This window comes from Pelodiscus sinensis, chromosome 9, assembly GCF_049634645.1.
Source record: "Pelodiscus sinensis isolate JC-2024 chromosome 9, ASM4963464v1, whole genome shotgun sequence".
Taxonomy (NCBI): Eukaryota; Metazoa; Chordata; order Testudines; family Trionychidae; genus Pelodiscus; species Pelodiscus sinensis.
Genome location: NC_134719.1, coordinates 6,584,392 through 6,608,189, shown reverse-complemented (window position 1 = coordinate 6,608,189; position 23,798 = coordinate 6,584,392). Strand labels below are relative to the sequence as shown.

At 41.1% G+C, this 23,798-nt stretch overlaps 1 protein-coding gene across 5 annotated transcripts in view; it reads left to right on the top strand.

The window, feature by feature from the left end:
* Window positions 1-23,798, top strand: part of BEND5 (BEN domain containing 5) — a 1,533,100-nt gene that overhangs the window by 967,836 nt on the left and 541,466 nt on the right. For 2 of the 5 annotated variants that reach the window (XM_075935949.1, XM_075935946.1), the window contains 2 exons: window positions 724-937; window positions 11,181-11,375. The exons of 2 other annotated variants lie outside the window; for them this stretch is intronic. In XM_075935949.1, coding sequence (XP_075792064.1) covers window positions 724-937; window positions 11,181-11,338 — 372 coding nt within the window. In that variant the 3' untranslated portion in view covers window positions 11,339-11,375. Of the gene's footprint in view, window positions 1-723; window positions 938-4,015; window positions 4,532-11,180; window positions 11,376-23,798 lie in introns of those variants that run through there. One more of the 5 variants, XM_075935947.1, reaches the window with a different exon arrangement.

Here is a 23,798-nt window from a genome sequence, read left to right as displayed (position 1 = left end):
CAGTTCATTAGAGATGAATAAACTTCATTGATGGAATATGAAGTTTTGTGAAGCTTGCCAAGCTATCTTTTGGGTTCAAAGGGTTAACAATTAATTGAAGCACTGAAATCCGTCTTTCATCTCACCAAGCACCACCCTTGTAATTGAAGTAGGGTGGTGGAGTAATCCAGCTCCAGTTGAAGTCAGTATGAGCTTTGTCACGGACTTCAGTGGGACCAGTATTTGGCTGTAGTGTGCTGCCTTCCCCACCACCTCCCAAAGAGTGATTTGAGTGAATTGTGTTTCATTGGCAAGAGCGAAGCCTGTGTTATGTACTAAGAGAATTTTTCCTTGACCCCAGATTAGGCTGGAACAAGTGATTGGCTTGAATACAGTTCATAAAGAGAGTCCCAGATATACTTGCTCATTATAATTTTTCTCTGTCCTATTTCTGCTCCTTTTATCATACTCTTTCAGGAGAGAGACTATTGAAAAAAAAAGAGTTAAGAGTAAGAGCACTGGAAAAACAAAGAGGAAAGCGAAACAAAAAATGTAAGAGTTTGACTCAAACTTACTGACCTACAATGTTGGAAAAGGTTTTAAAGCTAGGAAAACTGAGTTTGCTTAGTCTTAACTTACTGTTGTTGTAGTATTTAATATCAGTATTCATATAGTACTTGGACAATGTTGTGTGCTGCGTACCATAGATAAGTAATTGTTGTTTATTTTATTTCTACCTTTTAGGTCCATCTTGGCAGTGGAATCTGGGTAGATGAAGAGAAATGGCACCAGCTGCAAGTAACACAAGGAGATTCAAAGTATACAAAAAACCTAGCGGTAATGATTTGGGGAACAGATGTTCTCAAGAACAGAAGCGTCACAGGAGTTGCAACCAAAAAAAAGAAAGATGCAGTTCCCAAGCCACCTCTCTCACCTCACAAATTAAGCATTGTCAGAGGTAGGTTACTTGGAAACTAGGTTCCTGCTGTGGAGTTTAAACATTAATCAGTGAGATGAAAAATGCTGCTATCTACCATGTGTAAAATTAACCCTCTAAAATAAAAGTTACTATTGCAACAAAAACTGCAACTCTTACAAAACCAGAAACTTTTACTGCAATAGCTGACACAGTGCAGTTCTTCGAGGGCCAGTGCTATGAGATGTCATTGGTGGGAATTCAGGGTACAGGCAGCCCCCAACTTGTGACACGATTGGTTCCTGGAGAAGCGTTGCAAGTCGGCGTCGTAACATGAACCTTCATTTATGATAGGTGCCGTGCGCCATCGTACATGTGGGTCAAGGACATAAGTTGGGGGGTTTTGGCCCCTTCTGCACTTACAAAAATGATTGTAGGTGAGGGGGGTCGGAACTCGGGCGGTCGCATGTCGGGGGTTTGCCCTACTCATCATATCAAAGCAGGCATTTGCAGGATAGGCCCCAAATGAGCTTTGCAGACAGCACTCTCTGATGGAACTTATTGATAACTTATGGATGTTTTGTGATGCGTGTATCTCTTCTGACAAGCACTGGAATAACTTTACAACATTACAGCTGTTCATGGTGAAAGAGCCTTTCACTTTTCCCATCTCTAAGATACAGACTTCTCTGGTGTGCGGCATAGAAGTTTTACACATAACAATATGTGTAAAAATATATGTCTGTTTTTAGAAGGAGAGGAGATAGGTAGAAAGCAATTTCTGTATCTCAATTGGAATTTCAGCAAGAAATGTTGATCAATGATCCTAACTGGCAAGAAGGATTGTTGTGTGATCTTTAATGTCCATGAGGAAGCATCCCATGTTCAAGGTGCTGAAAGACTCAAAACAGTGCTTGTCCATTATTTTAAGTCACTAACATTGTTCAGGTTTTTTGTATCAGCATGCTTGTATTTTGCATTCACTTCTAACAATCGTCTTTGGTTCTACAGAGTCTTCTCTCATTTAGAACTGAGCCAATTTTCCATGGAATTTTTATCAAGATTGGGGGTTTAGCCTTTGCATTTTGCCTCCTAAAGCTTCCTGTGCAGTTTGTGGGATATTATTCTAATTTGCTATGTAGAGTTCCTGCAAGCTGTTAAGTAGCGACTGTATTCCAACTTAAAAGCGGCTGTATTTTGGAAGCAGGAAACATGATTTCTGCATGTATTAGTTGTAAAGTGATCTTCTTTCCAATTCCCTCATCCCAACTCACTCATATAATTAGTTATACTTATTTCTTGTGGCTTGTCCTTCATTTGGATTATAAGAATTTTGAGGCAGGGACAGTGCTTTCTTTTGTTTGTTCAAGATCTTGCTAAAAGGACTCAATTTCTGGTTGGTGACTCTTGGCACTACCACAGCACCAGTAGTAAAGTAGTGACATAATATCCTGGTTGTAATGAAATCACTGAATAGCTCTGACGGTCTCCCACCAACTTCTATCAGCAATAATTGGGAAATTCTTTCCAAGAGAAATGGATGATCACGTAGACCAAGTAATTATTCCTGATGATGATTAAAGCCTTTTGTCCACCAAACTGAACGTATACACATTGCAAGGTGACTTTTGGCCCAGTTTTGGCACTGACTACATCCACCCTGATGAGAGACTTATATCTTTTTCTTCTACATTTTTCTAAACAACATGACAGTATAGACACCACACTTGGTTTCATCACTTAATTGGCATCTATGTGTCCTAAAATGCCCATCCTGACTGCTCCGCTCAGCAGCTTGAACTCCACTGCCCTGCAGCCATGTAAACAACCTTCCTCCCTTTCCTCTTTGAGGCCCCAGGAATTTTTGCAATTCTATTTTCTGCTGGTTCAGTGTGGCACGGTCTCATTGCATCTTCCCAGATGACCACAGCGGGCTATCACACCAAATGCCCTCACACTTCTACCTCTGCGGAGCCACTGGATGTGATCAGTATATGAGGAGAGGCTGTGCAGTCCTAACTGCAGCTGAGCCATAGAAATTGGGATACCTAAGGCCATGTTTCTTTAGGCATGTGCGAAAAGCGCTGTGATCAAGACATCCTGCACTGCAAAGTGAAGATAAAGGCGCTGAGGCAGGTGTACCATAAAGTGAGAGACACAAACCTTTGCTCTGGTGCTTCATCTAAGATCTGTTAGTTCTATAAGGAGCTGGACACTATCCTTGGTGGCGACCCCATCTCCACCGCCCAGAGCCCCGTTGATACTTCAGAGGGCCTGGAGGCAGCAAAAGAAGGATCTAACCCAGAGGACAAAGTTATTGATGAAGGGGTGGAGTTAGATGAGGATGTGCCCCTCCCAGCGGGGTCACCTGGTGGGGCGGGCAGCCAGACAGAAATTGTTATGCATTCCAGCGGTGTCAGTTTCAGCAGTTGCTTTTCAGGGAGTAATAAATGAGGTGGTAAGTGGCTATGGTTTGTGTTGTGCCGAGGGGGTTCAGGTGATAGAAATATGGGAGGCTGACTGTGTTTTTGGAAGCTGGACATTTTTCTGTGTAGCTAATCAGTATGGCAGAATGGGGTGTTGATACACACCAAGATTTCATGGGAATCTCCAGAGAGAGCTCCAGGAAAATTTCCTGGAGATACTCGTTAATCCTCTGCCACAGGTTCCGTGGCAGTGCAGCTTCGGTCCTTCTCCTATTCTAGGAAACTTTCCTGTGCCATTTGGCAATCACTTGGACAGGGATCAAAGCGGCATATAGGCAAGCTGCGTAAGGAGTAGGACAGAAACCAAATGCTTGAAGCTGATATACTCTAGTTTCCCTGTTTACCCTTAGCAGTGAGAGATCTGCCAGAATGACCCCAGCCCAATTTTTCCTTAGAACGCTGCACTACAACACTTTGAACGAGTGTGTGCTCTTTTCTCAATGTGGAGTGTCCCGCTTCTCCATTGCCTCCCACCTGGCCAACACGCGCTTTGGGTGTTCAGAGATGTGTGCCTAGTGGGATCAGAGAGAAAGTGCTTGCAATGTTGCAAAAGGTGTATCTAACTGAAATGTTTCAGTGCTGTTTGTGAATTTAACAGTCCCACTTCTATGAATTGTCCCATGTGCTTCACCAGATGTGGCCCTCAGGAACATTCCACACACCCCGACCAAGTGTCTCCAGCAAATAAAGAAGAATCCAAGAAGCAGGAAAGAAGACACGTTCTGGGAGGTGCTGGAGTGCGCCAGTGCAGGAAAAAAGGGAATGCAAGGAGTGCTGGGAAGCTGAACAGCAGGGCAGAAAAGAGAATCATGCATTTAAGGATACAACTGAGCAGATAATTAAAGTAATGGAGGAGCAAACACAGATGCTGACATCCTTAATTCTGCAGATTGAGCAGATCTGTCCTCGGTCTTCCCTGCAACACATTCAGAACTCTTTTTTTTCATGCTCTCCCAAACTCTGGCCGCACATTCCTTCCACTTTCCAGGACTTCTTGGTTTCCCCTTCACTCCACCTCCTCAGACAACTTTCACTATGATAGCTGGACCTACACACCATTGTGAAAGTCTGTTCTTCCTTCATTTCTCCTTTCCAGCCAAACATCTGTGTGTGCTATTTCTTGTGCAATAAAAGAAAACATGTATAATGGTAAATTGTCTTTATTAGTTTTCTACAAATTGAGATTTTAGGCACTATCAATACATGCACAGACACTTTAATCTTTTTTTTACTGGTCTATAAGACCCCAAATGTCACCCTTGCCTCCTAGGAAAACTACAGGTAATATAAATTGAAGCATCTCTGACAGAGGGTTACATAACTAGTGCTCATTGTCAAAGTGCTGCCTCAAAGCCCCCCTGATTCAAATTGTCCGCCTCTGAGCTCCTCTGATAGCGCTGGTATGTGGTTGCTTAAAATCAACAGCCAAGTGGTCTACCATAGCACTCCATCCTTGAGCAAACCTTTCACCCTTAGCTTCACAGAGATTATGCAACGTATAGCACATGGCTATGGCAATGGCCATGGGAATATTATCTTCATTATGATCTAACCTGCCATAGAGGCATCACCAGCATGTCTTTAATCTGCCAAAGGCATAGTCAGCTGTCATCCAGCATTGACTCAGACTGTCGTTGAACTGCTCTTTACTGTTGTCCAGCAATGTTCAGTTTAATTTTTTCCATACGTATATATGCAAAATGGATTTTGTTGTGTACCAAATTAATGAGGTAATGTGCAGATGTGCACCACCAATAGAAACACAAAACCTAGATTTAATTTGTATTTATTAAAAGTTACCATAGGGATAATCGCTTCATCAGGGACAGGTTAGCCATTTTAGAACTCACTACTCAAAGAATTAAATATAAGCATAAGACAGAAATAAAAAGTATGAAATGCATAGACTGGTCAAATAACTCAAATGACAGCACTTCAAAAGAATAAACTTACAGCAAAATATGTGCATTGCAGGAAGTATCTGAAGTAACAATAAAAATAAAGCAAGAATGTGTTGAGAGGTAGGTGTGTGTGTGTGTGTGTGTGTGTGTGTGTGTGTGTGTGTGTGTGTGTGTGAGAGAGAGAGAGAGAGAGACAGACAGACAGACAGAGAAGTGTTGCTCTTTTAAGCACATTTGCAGCTTATCAGGATTTCTCAGTGGACTTTAGCTGCCCTGGGACATCCTTCAGGTAATCAGTATTGCTAACACTCACTCGGTGATACTTTTCCTTAAAGCCCCAGTGTGTATACATGGGCACAGCAGAATGATATTGAAGAACAAATGTGTATACACAGCATCCCCTTACACTCCTGGAGAAGTGGAGCAGCCTCCTTCCATTGTGAGTTTTAGTCAGGGAACTAAAACTTTAAAATATTTGTATGCCCAAACTGCGGAAACCTGGGTGACAGCTCTGACCTAGAGTGTGAGCCTGTTGAGAAGTCAGGCCATTACCCCAGTCCCAGGCAGCATGTAGCAAGGTGAGACAATACATTTCCTAGGGCACATACCTCACTGTAAAGAACATTTTCCCCCTTATTCTACAGAGGACCCAACCCTCTCTCTTCAGCAGAGGCAGGTGGTGGTTACTGTCATTCTAGTGTTTACACATCAATTGATAGTGTTGTGACTCTGTATTCACAATTGGAAAAGATAAAAACTCAGGGATTGTTTTAATTAAAGCACAACATTTCATATGATGGCAAAATGCAGCCCAATTAGTGGAGCCTCACTAAAATCCTAAACACTGCTGTTTCTGTTCAGGACTATGATTCGCTGCTGTACGTTGCTCTTTTAAGTAGATCAGTTCTCAAGCAGTACAGCAGCAGCTACCAGCACACTCTATCCCATTCCTGAGTCCTGTTGTGTCTCTTCCCCTGCTCTGCAGAGAGAGGATATAGGGGAAGGGGAAATCCTTGGCCTCAGTGCTCCTCCTCCCACACTGTCCACCAAACAGGAGTCTTCCAGGAGCAGCCCGGCAGTGTCGAGGACATTGGTAACTTGCTGAGCAGCCACTCAACTATACAGCTTAGAGGGATCTTAGCTGTCCAGGTGTTTCACGTAAAGTGTCATGAACCACGGCTATAAGGCGTGCACTGGGTCTCTCACCATCACTACGGGCATTTCAACATTCTCCACTGTAATGAGATTTGGTGCTTCCAGCTTTCAGCTTTCTGTACAGGCTGGTGTTCTTGAAGATGTATACATCATGCACCTTCCTGGACTACCTCGCATTGATGTCAGTGAAACACACACGGTGATCCACAAGCACCTGCAACAGCTGCAGGTACCCCCTCTCATTGATGTATTCTGTTGAAAGGTGGTCAGTTATGGCAACCCATTTCTTGAAGGCTGTCCATGATTTCACATTCATTTCTCAGAGTCATGATAGCAGAATGTGACTTATTGCCCTGCATGCTTGCGTTAATGTATCCCTACTCCAAATTAATTCATGACCAACCACTAGCAGTCCAGAGTCACCCGCTTCTCTACAGTGATTGTCACATGCCTTTCTGCTGATAGAGCAGCTCTCATTTTGATGTCCTTGTGCCACAGGGTTGGGACGAGCTCCGCACACAGTTCCAGGAAGGTGGCTTTTCACACCCAAAAGTTCTGTAGCCACTATTCTTCATCCCACACCTGAATGATGATACAATCCCACCATTTAGTGCTTGTTTTTCAAGCCAAAAAGTTCTGTCTACCCTATGCAGCTGTTCTGTGAAAGGTTACCATTCTCCTATCCATATCATGCAGAATATTGTTCGCCTGCGAATCCTCTTTGGTTAGAAACTTCTTGATAACATTGCGGTGAAGGCAGTGCAGTTAAACAGAGCACAGGAGATGCAGGGTGCACAGCAAAGAAGGGCCATTGCAAAAATGCCACGAAAGAAGCCGGAAGCTGATGGCGTGTTGGGACAGAAAGCCGTGCATCCTAGGACACTGAGGCCAGTCTCAAGGTGCACCACAATCTGCTCCATCTTCCTGCAACACCCAACAGCCGAAGCTGGATTGATCTTGATGAGGGTGACCCCACCGTGGACACGATCTACCAACAAAGAGCAAGCGTGTACATGAAATTCCGATTTTTGTTCTGTTGGCAACACTTTTGTCAACAGAAATTAGTAGCATAGACATACCTGGCCTTATCAGGAGGACAGGGGGCAGGTTCCTCCACCAAATCACTGTATGAAGACTATTGAATGCAAACAGCAGATAGACTTTTAGGGCAAGGACTGTAGGTGTGCTGCCTGTGAATTTATTTCTATCTTCCACTCTGTCTGAGATGAGTGACCTTCTCAAAGGAGTCAGTCTCCAGAAGTGTGAACTGCAATAGTCCAGTTTCAGACCTGAGAATTTACATTGTTCCTAAAACAGAAAAGAGGGGAAATATATGGGAAGTCAAGGCAGAAAGGTAGAAACTTCCTCTCGATCCTCTGCTCAAGGCTCATTTAGCACTATAAACTAATCCAGCTGTTTCTTGTACATTGGAAAGGGGTGGGGGACTTGTATTTAAAAATAACATGTCAAGTGCCCAAATACTACAGTGACAGAGTACAATATTTGGATGGATTAGGTTAATATAAAAAGATAAGATAATACCTGCATCAGTAATGGAGTGTGGGGTTTTTGTTTTTGTTTTTAGTGAGTGATTTTTTTGCTGGGGGAATTTCCATTCCAATATAACTTTAAAGCAGACATGAAGAATCTTCATTCCTCGTTCGTTATCTCTGCCTAATACTCATTTACTGATTAAGGGTTGTAGCCTGGCTGGTACATCTAAATCGGGCTCTTTGATGTTGGTAACTTGTCATCCCCCTTTATGCTGGCTTCGGACAAGATCATTAAAGAGTGCACACTGTTGCTTCTGTAGGATGAGTTGTACATGCAGTAAGAAAGAGCAGCATAATAATGTACTGTTAGTTCATACCCCATCCCCATCAGAACTCTCTTCCTCCAGCCCTGGCTGAGGATCACTTACACAGACACCAGGGTCCCTTTTCCTTCCAGAGAAGAAGATATTTATGGAGAAACTCTGGGTTCATTATAAACAGTCTCTATTCACCCCACCTGTAGCTTCTTGCTTGACCTGCTCATGCCTCTTCACTACACCCCGTCCAGGTCATTACATTCGCTCCCCCTCCAGGTGCTACCTCCTCTAAAAGTGCTCTCTATAAAGTGCTCTTATTTCTGTTAGACTTCCCACTACAGTCAGTCTCCCCTCAGCTGCCAGTTAAACTGCTGCCTGTGATACAGATTGTGGATTCCAGAGGGAGTCTTCTGCTTGCAACACGAGGCAGTTTGTCGGCCTACTATCTTCCTCTAATTCAGGCTTTTTTGGTTTCCTGATTTGTACCTTAATCAACAAGGTAATGCCAATTGATGCCTAGATCAGGCCCTGAAACTTTGAAATGGATTGAATGCAGTGTTCAAAAGTTAGCACACTACACGGAGAAATGTCATAATACCAAGTGCAGGGCCTTGTCATTAGCACAGGAACTTGGGGTGTGGAGGCTCCTGGCCACCACCCCATGCACTGGGGGCTCTGCTGCTGGTTCCAAGCACCGGGGCCGTGGCCACCACTCCCATGCCTGGTGTTCCAACTACTGCCCCACCGTGCTAGGAGCCCTGCTGCCAGCCCTGTGCCAAGGCCGGGGTCCCGGCTGCCACCTTACATGCTAGGGGGCTCTACTGTATGCTCCTTTCCTGGGGTCCCAGCTCTCAGCCATACGGGCTGGGGCTTGCTGCTGGCCTCTTCTGGAGGAAAGGGAGTGGACAAGGATAAGAGGACTGGATTTCTATTCCCCCCACTCTTAAAAATGTTCTTGTGTCACTGGGCCCTGCTGAACATGGACTGTGCACCCAAACAAAGGAGTGCGATTATCTCTTGCACATCTGTGCAGACTTCCTAAATCTCAGGTCCAGTTACATTGGAGACAGTAGGGCTCCTTGTCTACTTACTTCCTCCATATAGCTGGATGGCCAGGAACAGGGGGAAGCCAGCTCCTGGGTCAGTAGCTAAACCAACAGTAAATTACTGCCCCTGGTAGCCCTCTGGGGGGCAGAGGAGAAGGAAACAGAGGAGGAATAGTGACTCACTGGGTATGTATGAGTCATAGTGGCTCCTAGGCAAAATTCTGAATTGATACATCTCATATTTCAGCCCTTGCTCAGGGTATGGTAATTGTCTGCATTTATGTGGCAGGTCACTTGGTTTGATACCTCCTATTTATTACTAATAGTTAAGTAGTATATTACTGAGGTTTCTGTAGTGATGTAATATTCTGTCTTGTGCACGAGTCTGTCCGTGTTTCAGTTAATGCAGCTAACAATAGGGGAATTATTTCAAATAATAATTTACCTCATATTGGTGTCCCGGCTATCAGTCTGCCTGCTAATTGGTTTTATTTTATTTATTTTATAATAGTCAATACATTTTCCAATAGAGAGTCCATGAAATTCACGTTGTCAGATACTTTCGCCATTTTCTAGTCTCAGAATAGGTTGTGTCAAATACATTTTAGAAAGACAGAATTAGCTGTTAATGTGGCTAATCTCTCTTGATGCTTAAAAATCTCTAATCTGTAGCATATTATACAGAAGTTATAAAAAGTCTGATGCACAAACCTTGTTAATGCAAAATATAATCATTTATAAAACTTCTGAGCAGCTTCAGAATGAGCTACAAAGCATGCATAATACTTAATTTTCATAACATTTTAATACGATGCATTAGCAATGATATAAAACTTGTTAATTAAGCAATAATCTCTATAGCTTTCTAGTATATGAAACAATAAAATGGTTGCTAAAATTGATTAATAGGCGAAGCAAAGCAGAGATTGTTTAATCAATCTGGGAAGCAATTTATTACTAGCAGCCTACACAACAATAGAGGCTATTTCAGGTATAAAACAAAAGGCACACCTGATTTTAAAGAGCTGAAAGTGTAGAGTGCCACCTCTCTTAATTACAAAAAAGTAGATTAGACCCTGCAACTTGCCAATTGTCATGGTGGGCGGGAGTGGTCTTATCTCCCACAGACCTCATTGATTAGTTTTATTATTAGTTTTATTAATTATTTTGTATTTATATTCCAGTGGGGCAGAGCACACAATATGCAAAGTACTGTACAAAACCAAAGCAAGGTGGTCTCCACTCCAGTCTAGTAAACCAAGCAAATACAAATAGTTGGGAAGAGACATATAATCAAGATATAGCCATATTAATGTATATTATATAATATTTTTTTTAAATATGAAATGTCCCCTATCTCCTTCTGCCTCTCTTCCTTACTTATTTGGCTAAGGCTAATGTCTTGTAAGTGTGATGGTAGAAGTCACTTGAAGGAGGAAAGGGTAGTGTCCTGGCATATCATTTTCATTAGGGTTGTTCCATGTCATCTGGAAGAAAGCTCTAAGACTGTTCTGGGAGATGTGGACAAATGAAGGGGTTAAGGTTGGCATTGCCGACAGAGGGGGTAGGAGTGAAACCATATGAGTTTCGCTCTACCCCCATTTCTACTCGTGAGGCCAGTGCAATATCATCCTAACTTGTGAACTTCTTATGCCTGACAGATTCAAATATGGCAAGCCTAAACTTGTGCTGGATAAAGGGGATCAAACGAATGAATCAGAGAACCCATTTGTACAATAGAATACTAAGTTTAACATAAATACAAGTTGCTTATGAAGTGTTGGCTCTATAGTTCTGTGAGCATGTTTTATTTGCTGTACTGACTTACAGAACAGGGCTAAATTCTTTTCTTAATCATAATTGCTGTTTTCTTCTTTTTCTCCCCAGAATGTTTGTATGACAGAATAGCACAAGAAACTGGGGATGAAACTGAAATTGCACAGAGACTCTCCAAAGTCAACAAGTACATCTGTGAAAAAATCATGGATATCAATAAATCATGTAAAAATGAAGAAAGGAGGGAAGCAAAGTACAATTTGCAATAAATTTTGGATTTTTAATAAAGTCTTAGTGTTTTACTTATGTCGTGTTCTTCATTGGTGTGCCATTCTTGCTTATGCGATTAAACTGACTCATAGCTTGGATCTCATTCCAAATATTGATGTATTTTTCAGCAGTTTTGTACATTGGCTGGATATGAAACCTACTTTAAAATGATTTGAGATATAGAACTATAAAAATGTAGGACTGGAAGGGCCTTTGGTAGGTCTTCTAGTCCAGTCCCCTGCACTAAGGCAAGGCTGAGTATTGTCTCCAAGACTATCCCTAAAAGGGGTTTGTTTTAACAACCTCCAATGATAGAGATGCCACCACTTCCGTAAGTAATTTGTTCCAGTGCTTAACTACCCTGACAGAAAGTTTTACCTAATGTCTAATCAGAATCGCCCTTGCTGTAATTTAAGCCTACTACTTGTCTTCATTGGATAAGGAGAACAATTTATCACTCCTATCTTTATGATTTGCCTATTTGAAGACAGCTATCTTATCTCTCCCCCCCCCCCCCCCACCCCCCTCGGTCTTCTCTTTTCCAGACTAAGCAAACCCATTTTTTTTCAGTCTTTCCCCATAGGTCATGTTTCCTAGACATTAGTGTTGTTCTCTGGATTATCTCCAATTTTCCCACATCTTTCTTGAAGTGAGGTGCCCAGAATTGGAGTCTTATGAATGCTGAGTGGAAAGATTGTGTCTTGTATCTTCCTTCTGGCTAATACATTACAGAATGATGCTTGGTTTTTTTGCCACAGTATTGTATTATTGATTTATATTCAGTTTGTGATCCATTATAAGCCCCAGAATCTTTTTCTACGGTACTCCTTCCTAAATAATCATTTCCCATTTTGTATTGGTGCAATTGATTATTCCTTCTGAAGTGAAATACTTTTGAATTTGTCCTTATTGATTTCATCCTATTTATTTCAGATTATTTCTCCAATTTGTCAACATAATTTTGAAGTCTAATCCTGTCCTGCAAAGTACTTTGTGACCCGTCCTGGCTTTGTATCATTTGCAGACTTTGACTATACTCTCAGTGCCTTTTCCTAACTCATTCTTGAAGATATTAAATAGAACCACGTTCGGCACAGATCCCTACAGATCCTCACTCAATATGCCCTTTGATCATAACTGTAAACCATTAACAACTTCTTTCTGAGTACAGTTTGTACATACTTTATAGTAGGTTTGTCCAGGCTACGTTTCCCTAATTTGCTTATGAGAAGGTCATGTAAGACGGTATCAAAAGCCTTACTAAATAGTGACTAATGAATGCATTATTCCATTAAATAATGAAAGTTCAAGCAGAGTGAAACTCTTAGGTTGTTCCAATGCATTGCAACATGCCAACTACAGTTGTGATTCTGCAGGCCCTTATACCTGCATTTTTGTTTAGTAAAGTCAGTGAACCAGTACATGAACAATCCCGATGCAGGATCTGGTCCACTCTGAGAAGTTCTGGAGGGTAGGGGGAGACCACTTTACTGTAAGAAAGTTTCACTGTATTTTACAGTGTGCTTTCCTGCAACTGCTAGGTATTGCTTTGATTTTATTATCTTTTGGTTTTATTTTAATATATTGGTCTAAAGCAGTTAAATAATGCTTCCTTACAACTTATCCTGATGAACTTGACTAATAGTTTCAATTAATCTTTTCTCCAAACTTTAGTAGTGAATGACTTAAAAATACTTCTAACAGGAATAGGTACTCAATAGCTTATTTTTTCAGACATAAGGAAACTTTCAGAAAGAAAATAATATATTTCTGAAACAAACTCATTCAGCTGGTATGTTAAAATTACTCTTGGACCACTACATTCTAAATGGTACTTATGTTTCTTTTCGAAATGTATACAACTGTAACAGAGCATATAAATATTCTTTATGCAAAAAAAAAAAAACCCTAATAGAAAAATAAGATCATTTAGTACTGGAAGTTAGGGATGTAAGCGACTAGACTAGCATAAGTTTATCAGATAGTCGATTAGTCCCTCTGGGAGTGGAAGCCAGCTTAAAAATGACATTTAAAAAGTAGAAGCACGGGAGGGGGAACCCGTTGTGAGCTGGGAATAAGCTGTCCCAGCTTGCGCCGGGTCCCCCAGGCTGCACTTCAACTTTTTTAATGAATTAAGAGCTCGCTGGCTCTTAATACATTTAAAAGGCAGAACCGCAGTGAGGTTAGCTCCTGGGGCCGGGAGCTAACCCCACCTTGGCTCCCCCGCTTATCAACTAATTGACTAGTCGATGGAAATTCCATGGACCAATCGATTAGTTGATTAATTGCATGTCTTGTTTCATGCAAGTGTAACTCACATTTGGGTGTGGTGTACTGTCACATCTAATGGCACTGAGACCACATACAGAGAGAATAATCAGTTGGCTCTATAGCCTGAACTAAGAGAGGCAGCTGGCTTTTAGCTCATGTGGTAGCAGCTCATGCACTAAGCTCCAGAGGTCCTAGGTTCAGTTCCACCTATTGGTTTTTATACAAGGGCTTTGGGAGTAAATGTTGTAAAGAGAAGTATTTAAATCCTGTTAAGTCCATAAACAATTGAGCAATCTAGAAGACTGATATAGAAGTGCTATCAATTAGACACTCTTTAAGACAGTATTTACAAATGCGTGGTTCTCAGTAATAGATATGTGGTGTTGGAGCTGTCAATTGCAGGGTATTAGACATGGTGGGTGAGGTAGTATCTTTTATTAGACCAACTTCTGCTGGTGAGAGAGACAAGCCTATCTCATGTCTGGAAAAGGTAATCTGAGTATGACAGCTAAATGAAAGGTTGAATAGATAATTTAGCATAAGTAATTAGGACATTCTAACTGACCATTCAAGGTGAAGTCTCCCCTTAATATGTCAGTAGTCATAGGACTGAAAGGGGGGTTAGAGGGTTACAGAATGTTGTAATAAATATAAATACAGTGTCTATTAAGACCTTGATTTTTTTAGGGTCTCGCAACGTTACGAATTTAAGCTCCCAGGCTTGTATTTTCAGTCAGTGTGTTGTACAGGTTTCTGTTGAATATGAGGACTGAGAGGTCAGATATAGATTGACTACTTTGTGAAAAGTGTTCTCTACAGATGATGGGGGGGGAAGAGTTTGGTCATTCATCAGATTATTCTGAAACTTACTAACCCTCCTTTTTGTCATAGGACTACAGGCGTGTTAATGGAATGCTTTACCTTGAATGGTCCTTTAGAATATGTGCTAGCTGCTTAAACTATCTGTTCCATGTTATTCATTTAATGTGTGGATAGTCCTCTAGCCAAACGATGGCATCTCCAGTGGCATAATGCAGTTCTAGACCATGGCTGCACCTAGACAGCGAGCGTTCATCAACAATGTGCGTCATCATCTGTTGAACCACAGCTGCACAAAGGGCAGTCACGAAGGCCCCAGCAATATGGCAGGGCTGCACAGAGCCCTTGCTTGTTCTGGAACCGGTTCAACAGGGACCATTGGTAACGGGGGAGGTCAATACCAGCGGGCCGATTGTGGGGTCAGAGATGAGGGACTGATTTGAGATTATAACATATCCATTGTTCTCATGGGAGTGTCTCCACCCTAACATTTTGACATGGCAGATGAGATCATAATAGGTCTATTATGATCGTTCGATCTTGTATTTAGCTGTGACACCTTGAGTACCTTTCCCATAAATGACGGAGACCTCTGTGTATCTGGAAAGCTTGTCTCACCAACAGAAATTGGTCCAATAGAAGACATTACCTCACCCAACTTGGTTATCAATAAGTTATCAGCTTACTGGTTTGAGTGTCTGCTTATGGTAGTGCTGGGATGTTTACAAAGCCTTATCTTCTTCCTTTACTACTTAAATACTGAGATGTTAAGCCATATTGAAACTTTATATGTACATTGGGATAATCTGGAAGTAGCATTGCAGGGATTCTTTGAGAGGATTTCAAGGAAAAATTAAATAGACAAATAATACATGGTTCAGTGGATGCAGTATAAACCAAAATAATGCTATATAGTGCCATAACGAAACTTGTTTGAGTGCTTTATTGGATCAGTGCTGAAGTATTTATAATTTGTACATGGAGTGTCTACAAATACAAACATAAAAGTTCCAGTTCTTTTGTTGTCTTTAAAAGTGCAGTAATTACACAGGAAAAGTCGTGGAGCTAATTATTAACATAAAAGCATCACTATTCCATACAGGACTTAAATGCTTTCCTGAACTGAAGTGCTAGGCAGCAAAAAACTGTATTTCTACTGTGAGCCTAGAGAGTTTTTTTTGGTTTTGTTTTGTTTTGTTTTAATTAAAAAGCAAAATAGAGATAAAGTTGAAGAAACAGATGGCACACTGGGTTCCACTGGATTCTGTCAAATACTCATGAATTGAACTTTAAAACCCCTTTAGGATTAGAGAAGATTTCTGTCTATCCCTCTCCCTTCCTGTTCTTCCCACTGCACTATTAAAGACTGTACACTAATATACATCTATTGTAACAGATTCTTTAATAAGATAATTCTACTTTTCTTGAAAGATGAATATAGGCTAAGGCTGTTGGAGGCAATATTTTATGTAACTTGAGAACCAGAAAGTCTCCCCAAAAATCAGAGATTGAAAGTTTATATGAATAACCAGCAGCAGTATCCTAATATAAGTTCTTTTAGACAGACTTAGCAATCAGGCACCCTTCCTGCAAGTTGCTCAAGAATTCCAACTACTCAGAGATAATCTCTCTGAAGATTTCAGTCAACCTTTATCACCCCGTTCCCAATTAGATTTCTGATACAGATGCAATAAAGCACCTGGATGGTGCAAAGAGGTTCACTTCTAAACATCTTTAACTTCTGTATGTCCACACCAAAAACGCTATACGGGACACATAAAGTCTATGTCTTCTGCTGTTACATATATGTTATCTTGGTTTCTGTTATTTCCACTCCAGTTCATCTGATGAAGTGGGGTTTACCCATGAAAGCTCACAATTCTAGATATTTTTGTTAGTCTCTTAAGGTTCCATGAACTCATTTCTAAAGACTATGTATCACTGTGGGAATGGCTAGCTAACATGGGTTAAGTTGTACAGCTGGCATTTACTCTCATATTCAATAAGCTGGGGATCCTGAAGGCAGTACCTCCTAATAATGTGTATTTTCAATGCAATATATATTTCTGGAAAGAAGCTGTTCTAATAATGGACTGGTTTCATGCACATTGTAATTGAAAATGAGGGTGTGGAAGGTTTTATTGTGAACAGTAATCCTGTACAAACTATCCCTTCAATCACTATCCATTCTCTACCCCTTTCCTTGAAACAGTATAAAGAACAGGTTTTTCCCTCACTTGATTTACTGTTTCAAGGAAGCAAAGTTGTCATGTGACACTATAGAATTACCCACCCATGATGAAAAAGTATACAGGTTGAATGTCTCTAGTCCAGCTGGTGCCAAACCAAATAATTTGCCGAACTCCGAGAGGTCAATATTATCTAACAACATTACCAACTCTTCCACTGCTTACTGTGCTTAGACATTTAGGGTTCATCTAGACTACAGGCTTTTGTCGACAGATACTGTCGACAAAGCTTCTATCGACAAAGAGCGTCTAGACTACATCCAGTTCTGTTGACAAAGCAAGCCGCTTTGTTGACATGAGAGTATAGACACAAAGGACAGTGTAGATGCAATAACGCCTTCTGTAGACAAAAAGCATTATTCCTTGTAGAATGAGGTTTACCACTGTCGACAAAACTGCCGAGTTCTGTTGACGTTATGTCGACAGAATTCGGTGGCAGTGTAGACGCCGGTATAGTTTTGTCGACAAAAGTCCACTTTTGCCGACAAAACCCTGTAGTCTAGACACATCCTTAGAGTTAAATTAGAGCAAAAAGCAGGACAGAACACTGAGAGATTGTAAACAACTGGTGATTGTAAACAAACTAGGGGACCATGGGAAACTTGGCCATACCCATGATAAGTGTCCACCTGGCTAACTAAAGCCATGCCAAATGTTGCTGGACTAGAGAGGTTCAACCTGCATACCTTTTGAATTCCTAAATGAGGTGCGCTTTTCTGAATTAGAATGTTGATTGCTGTGAATTTAATTTCACTATTTTTTTAGCGCAGATACCAATCTGGTAAATGTGTTAACTTTCCCATAATCCTGCCCATCTTTGTGTGCTGTTAGTATCTTCAGTGTTGGACTGCCACTTGGGAAGTTTTTACAAGACTGGGATTGCCACCTTTCCCAACTGCAGTACATGCTTGCATAGGAACTAGTGCTGCCGCCACACCCCTGGCTCGAAATAGTTTCCATCGTATACAGGATTTACAGTTTGTTTCAAAGGCTCTCAGCACCCACAGATATGGATGACGCAGTTACAGAATTTTGACTTGAAATAGATGTTATTAAACTTCATGGGAGCTCTATCATTGTAAATATCAGAAGAAAAACACTTAAAAGAGACCAAGTCTTGTAGTGTCCTGGAGATCAATGTATATTGTTTACCTTTCTTTCTCAAAGGGGGAAGAGTATTATTGTTACATAAATGATATCAGGGCTTTGTTGCCACCTATTACAAATTGAAACAGCAATATTGATCCATAATAATGTGCCTCTGGCACATTTGCGAAGGACAAAAATTAGAGCTTTATTTTCTATTAATGATTTTATAAGGGAAATATGCCATTATATTAAAGGACAGATATTAATACTCATTTATACAAAACTTTCAACTAAATTAAAAAGAAGCTACTATTTTTTTCTTGGGGGGGTGAGGAAGAGGAGGAGAATTTGTCAGATCTGCCTGTTATAGATAGGTTTGGCTTTAGTGATTGCTTTATTGAGATGGAAGATACTCTAAGACAGTCAGTCTAGAATTTTTATTTATTTAGTCATATGAAAGATAAACTGTCAACTGAAGCAGCTTGTTATGTTGCGTTTGGACAGGCAGTGAGCGTGACTGTCAAATGAAAGTACAGTTCACCTGCAGGAAGCAACTTCATTGCACTATAACTTTGATGCTATATCTGATGGGATAACTGCTACTCTTTTGTTGTATTAAAGTGTAGATTATTGTCCTATGGGAAGTTCTAAGTAGCAGTACATTGAACTATATTAAGTCCATGCTTTTTCAGTGGGCCTTAACTATGAGATTTCAAGATTGTTAAACTGAGCAGCCAAAATGTGTAAACTTTTAGAAATAAATTATTGAGCACACATCGGTGTTTAAAATAATGTTTATCTTGACAAATTAATGGAGAGTGAGGACATGCTGAATTAGAGTTGTCACATTAGCCTTCAACCCAATTGTATCAAAGCAGTGTTAATATTTCATGGGGTAATAGTATTTCACCAGTGTTGGCTGCAATTAAAGGTGTAGATGCAGTGAGTAAGCTGTGCTACTTTACAGCCAGTTTGTACCCAGTTTATGTAAACTGGTGTCACATAAAAAGCTGTATGTAGGTCTGCAGGGATTAAATTTATATTCCTCTAGGCCAGCCATGAGCCCTGCTGGCGAAGAAACCAGGTGTACTTTATCAGACGGCCTTCATCAGACGCAACTCCCTATGCTTGCTAGCTGAGAACTGCAGATGGGATAAATAACATAACCTTGGTTCTCAGCCCTGTGAGAATGTCATTGGGCCAACTTGCACACACTCGGTAAACAGCTAGGCTGCGTCTAGACTGGCAAGTTTTTCTGCAAAAGCAGCTGCTTTTGCGGAAAAACTTGCCAGCTGTCTACACTGGCCGCTTGAATTTCCGCAATTACACTGGCGATCTCATGTAAGATTGTCAGTGTTCTTGCGGAAATGCTATGCTGCTCCCGTTCGGGCAAAAGCCCTCTTGCGCAAATGCTTTTGCGCAAGAGGGCCAGTGTAGACAACGCGGTATTGTTTTGCGCAAAAAAGCCCCGATTTAAAAAATGGCGATCAGGGCTTTCTTGCGCAAAACCGTGTCTAGATTGGCACGGATGCTTTTCTGCAAAAAGTGCTTTTGTGGAAAAGTGTCCGTGCCAATCTAGACGCTCTTTTCCGCAAATGCTTTTAACGGAAAAACGTTTCAATTAAAAGCATTTGTGGAAAATCATGTCAGTCTAGACGTAGCCCTAAAGTATAAGATCACTGGGAGACCTTCCCCTCTGGGAGTCTCACCAGGGACATAGATCTCAAAGGGTGCCCTGGATCCCCCCCAGCTGGAGCCAAGTCCACTGCAGCCTGGTGTGAGGTGACCGGAACAGAACTCTCTGCAGACTGAAGGGACGTAAGCATTTCCAAGTGCCTGTTACTCTTATTCATTGCTCTGCCTATTCTTATTGGCATATTACTTTGCAGTAGCTGTGTAACCATCTGGCAGTATTAAGCCTGTAATAGTAATGACGTAGTGAGATTAATAAAAGCAACTATCCCTAATCTTGAAGCAAATCCACCACCCTGTTGAGCCCTGCTCCTGTGAGTTGACACCTGGCATGGAACTCTCTCTCTGTCTGATTCTTCTCACATGAAAATCAATTGTAAAACTCCTTTTGACTTCAGTGGGATAGGTAGGATCAAGCCGTCAGATGGCAAACTCTAGGTACTCTGTCACTTAGACATATCAAGGGATGGTTTCAAGTTTCCATGTGCCAGCTGACAACTGGAATTTTCTTCCTTTTCTGGGCTTGTATCAACCATAGCATAAATTTAATGGGGGGAGGGAGGGAAGAGTTCGCTGAATTTCTTTCTAGTTGCTTTTCGTAGAATATTACATTACTCTGACATTATAATTGCTTTAGCTCTGTATTGAAAATGTTTCGTTTCCTTTAGACATTTAAAAATTACTTTAATTAGAGACATGAAAAAATTACAAATGCAAAAAACTTGAAATCACGATTTTCAAATATATAAAGGTCTAATTTTGTGGGGAGAGGGAAGGGGAAATCTCGCTTTTCATTAACCCCCAAGACTATTTTGAGTGAAAAATGTCAAACTAAAATTTTATCACACCAGACATGTGCAAAACTTTGCAAGTTTTCAGCATGAGATTGGTTTGCTTCTCTCAGGGCTGTGAAAAATTTCACAACCTGTGTGTTATAATTTAGTCTATTATACTTTCTTGATAAATTTCAAGCCTTGGTTTAGCTGCTGCTAGGTTGACAGACAACTTCTATTCGTCATCTCGCTACCACCTCTCAGAGAGGTGGGTTGACTACAGTGATGTTTGAACCCCTTTTAGTGCAATAGTGTCTTCCCTACAGTGCATTGCTACAGCACTTCTGGTGTACTTGATGAAGTCTTAACAACATCCGTCACAGCCTTGTTTCATCATAACAGCATTGTGGAATGGTGAAGTGATAATTCATACAATGCTGAGGCAATAAAAATGTTACCAAGCGCAATTATTGTATATTTCATGCACAGGAGATAACTTTTAAATTTTACTATTTTGGACACTAACTGATTTTTCCACTATCTTAGGCTTCCTAAATAGGAAAAGACAATTAATTGGGAAAAGGGATGGGTGTGTGGATTTCAACTTCCCCTCCCCTCTATAGTGACAAATGTGGGACTCGCCTACATGTAAGCAGTGGGAGGTGGAACAGACACTCTGCAAGCAAAAAAAATCTGCTACCATTGCAAGCACACATAGCGCCCCTTCCAGGGCTTTCTCAAACTGGCAGGGAAGGCTGGTAGCCAACTGCCTCCCAATGGCAGCCCAGCAAGCATGCTGCTGATGCAGGGCCTGGAATGGGGTGGGAAGAAGTCATGTGAGTGCTTTTAAAGTCTGTACCCAGGTGATCTTTTCCCACCTGTCTGCAAAGCACTAATAAATACAGCTTAAGTCAGTCTGTAGCCAAGTGGTAAAATCTTGAGCAAACCGACGGAACAAAGAAGATAACAATCAGTGAGAACCCTTTTCATGAAAAGCATTCCAGTTACACGTCTATGCCAAGAGGAGAACTTTAATGAGTGGGTTAATCAAGTGTTTCTTCTGCGGTCAGGGCTCCTATACGCTGCTATGAAACAGCCATATAATTAGGGATGTAATCTGCTTTCTACCCAGGTATTGTATAGATCGGTAGGTGCCACATGTTTGAATAAAACAGATCATTTTCTCGACATCTGTCAGCTCTTCAGCTACTCCCCTTGCAATCTGGCTTTTCTTCCTATTTGTGGTCTCTCTGCAAGTGTGAGGTCAGTGGATTTCCTTTACCAGCTTCCCTGAGAAAGAGAGAGCAGGAGGTGGGGTAGATGGAGATGTTTCACAATTCAGGCCAGCGAGGTTAGTGACATAATTCAGGACTTATGTCTTTACTAGTGCTCTTGGCGGTAAGGAGATTGCTAGAGCACTGTCGTGCAGGAGCTTGTGATAAGGGCAGGTTGGCTAGCGGGTCTATTAAGGTGTGCCGAGTCTTTTGCAACTTTTGAGCTTTGAGTGTGCATCAGAAGAAGTCTCCTGTCACATGGAAATCTTAGGGTTGGAAAGAGTGAAGCTCTGGAAGGGCACAGGGACAGCAGCTAACAGCTGACCTACTGAAATCCTCAAAACAGAGCTCCCACACATTTTCATAGACTCACGAGTTTAAGGTCAGATCTCATCCAACCTGAATCACACAGACCATAGAAGTTCATCCCATTCCCCCCTCCCCCTTATTGAGCCCAATAACTTATGTTTAATTAAAGTATATTTGTCTTCCAGACAGGCATCCTTTCTAGGTTTGGAGACATCAAAAGATGGGGGCTCCAATATTTCCCTTGTTTCCCTCTACCCCTATGGCTAATCCCCTTCATGGTTACGATATTGTTCCTTATTTTTGTAGCCTGGCTCATTTCCAGTCATTGGTTCTTGTTCTGATTTTCTCCACAAGATTAGAGAGGCCTTTAGTACCTGGTATTTTCTCCCTGGAGGCGGGACTTAGACACTGTAATCAAGCCACCTCTTGTTCTTCTTTTTGATAAACTAAACAGAGCCAGTTCCTTACTTTTAGGTATATTTTCCAGTCCTCAAATCACCTTTTGGCTTTTTTTAGTACTGCTTTGCTATGCACACCTGAGCTGTGCAGAAGGAGTACGCTGCAAAACCGATCATGATGAGCGCCTAAGCATTTCACTTAATTAACTTGGTGGTATCTCAGCTGCTAGGATGGATGTATTTTGTATTTGAACGCACTGCGCATTAGTCATAGTTTCACTTTGTGCGGCACTTTTAGATTTTTTTTCTGTAAAACTGAATACCATCAAATAATTTTGTGATCAGGTAGCATTGCCATGTTAATTAAAATGCAGCTGTCACAGAAATCAGGATCTTGCTTATGGAATTGATATAGAATGTGCCTCGCTGGACAGGGCCTTGTTTCTAGCGCTATAAGCCTTTTCCTAGCCATTTTCCAACTGACTGTGTTTTGTGTGTGCCATAAAGGCGACCAGGGGCAGGTGCATTCTTTTTTTCTTTACTGTTTTTTCTGTATGAAGCAAAATGATCCATTAAGCCACCCCAGCACCTGAAAGTACTGAGTGAGGCTAAACATAGCAATGATTTCAGACCCTGTGCTGTAAAAGAAGGTACTAAAGCGAGACACCAAATTGGATGCAATAATTGTTTTATTATTTGTGTTAACATCTGAGCCACCTTTAAACTTTGATTTTTCTCTGGGTGCTGGTAGCAGTAAATTGCTGTAAAGAGATGCAGAATCGTTATGAATCCATTTCTTTCCATGTGGGATACAAGAGAGAAACTAAAGCCAATCTTTTATTTGGCTAAGTTTAATGCACATTTTGGACCCCTTTAACTACAGATCAGAAAAATTATATAAATCAGGCATGTTATAAGAGGGACTAGAACAGCAACTGCAGGTCAGTGCCCTGACCAATGAAGGGCTGCTTCTGAAGGAATGAGGCATGTTTTGCTTGCCTATGATTTTGCTAAATTATTTTTAGATTCCAAGTTAGCTATTGCTCAGAGAGGAGATGAGGAACTAGTAATCTCCTCAAGATGATTTAACTGAAAATCATTAGTCCCAGAATGCTGAAGGAAGAAGCAGATTTAAGTGTGTAAACAGAAATGAGAGCAAGATAAAGGGGGAAAATTTGCAATTAATATTTTTTCACAAGTCTCCTCTTTCCTTTGAGAGTTTTGAATAATGTCAAACAAGGTTTCTCTAAATTTCCTTCATCTTCTCTCTAATGATAGCCTGTTAATTAACTTAGTAATTTATAAACATTGTGAAATCACCATCTTTGTACTTTCTTCCGATTTGTGTGGACATGAGAAAATTAATTATGGACACCACCTTTAGAAATGTAATTAATGTTTCACTCTTAGATGCCTGCTGATATTTGTGCATTTGCTTTCTGTTTGCAACTGGCCTTTTTAAAAATTCCCCTTTTCCCAAAGCTTATATTCTGGGGCTCAGATTTCATTGGTATAGAACAGAAAAGTAGCAAATGATTCCAGAGAGCAGCCAATGAAAGGGGCTTTTATTAGGCACTGTGAGCTA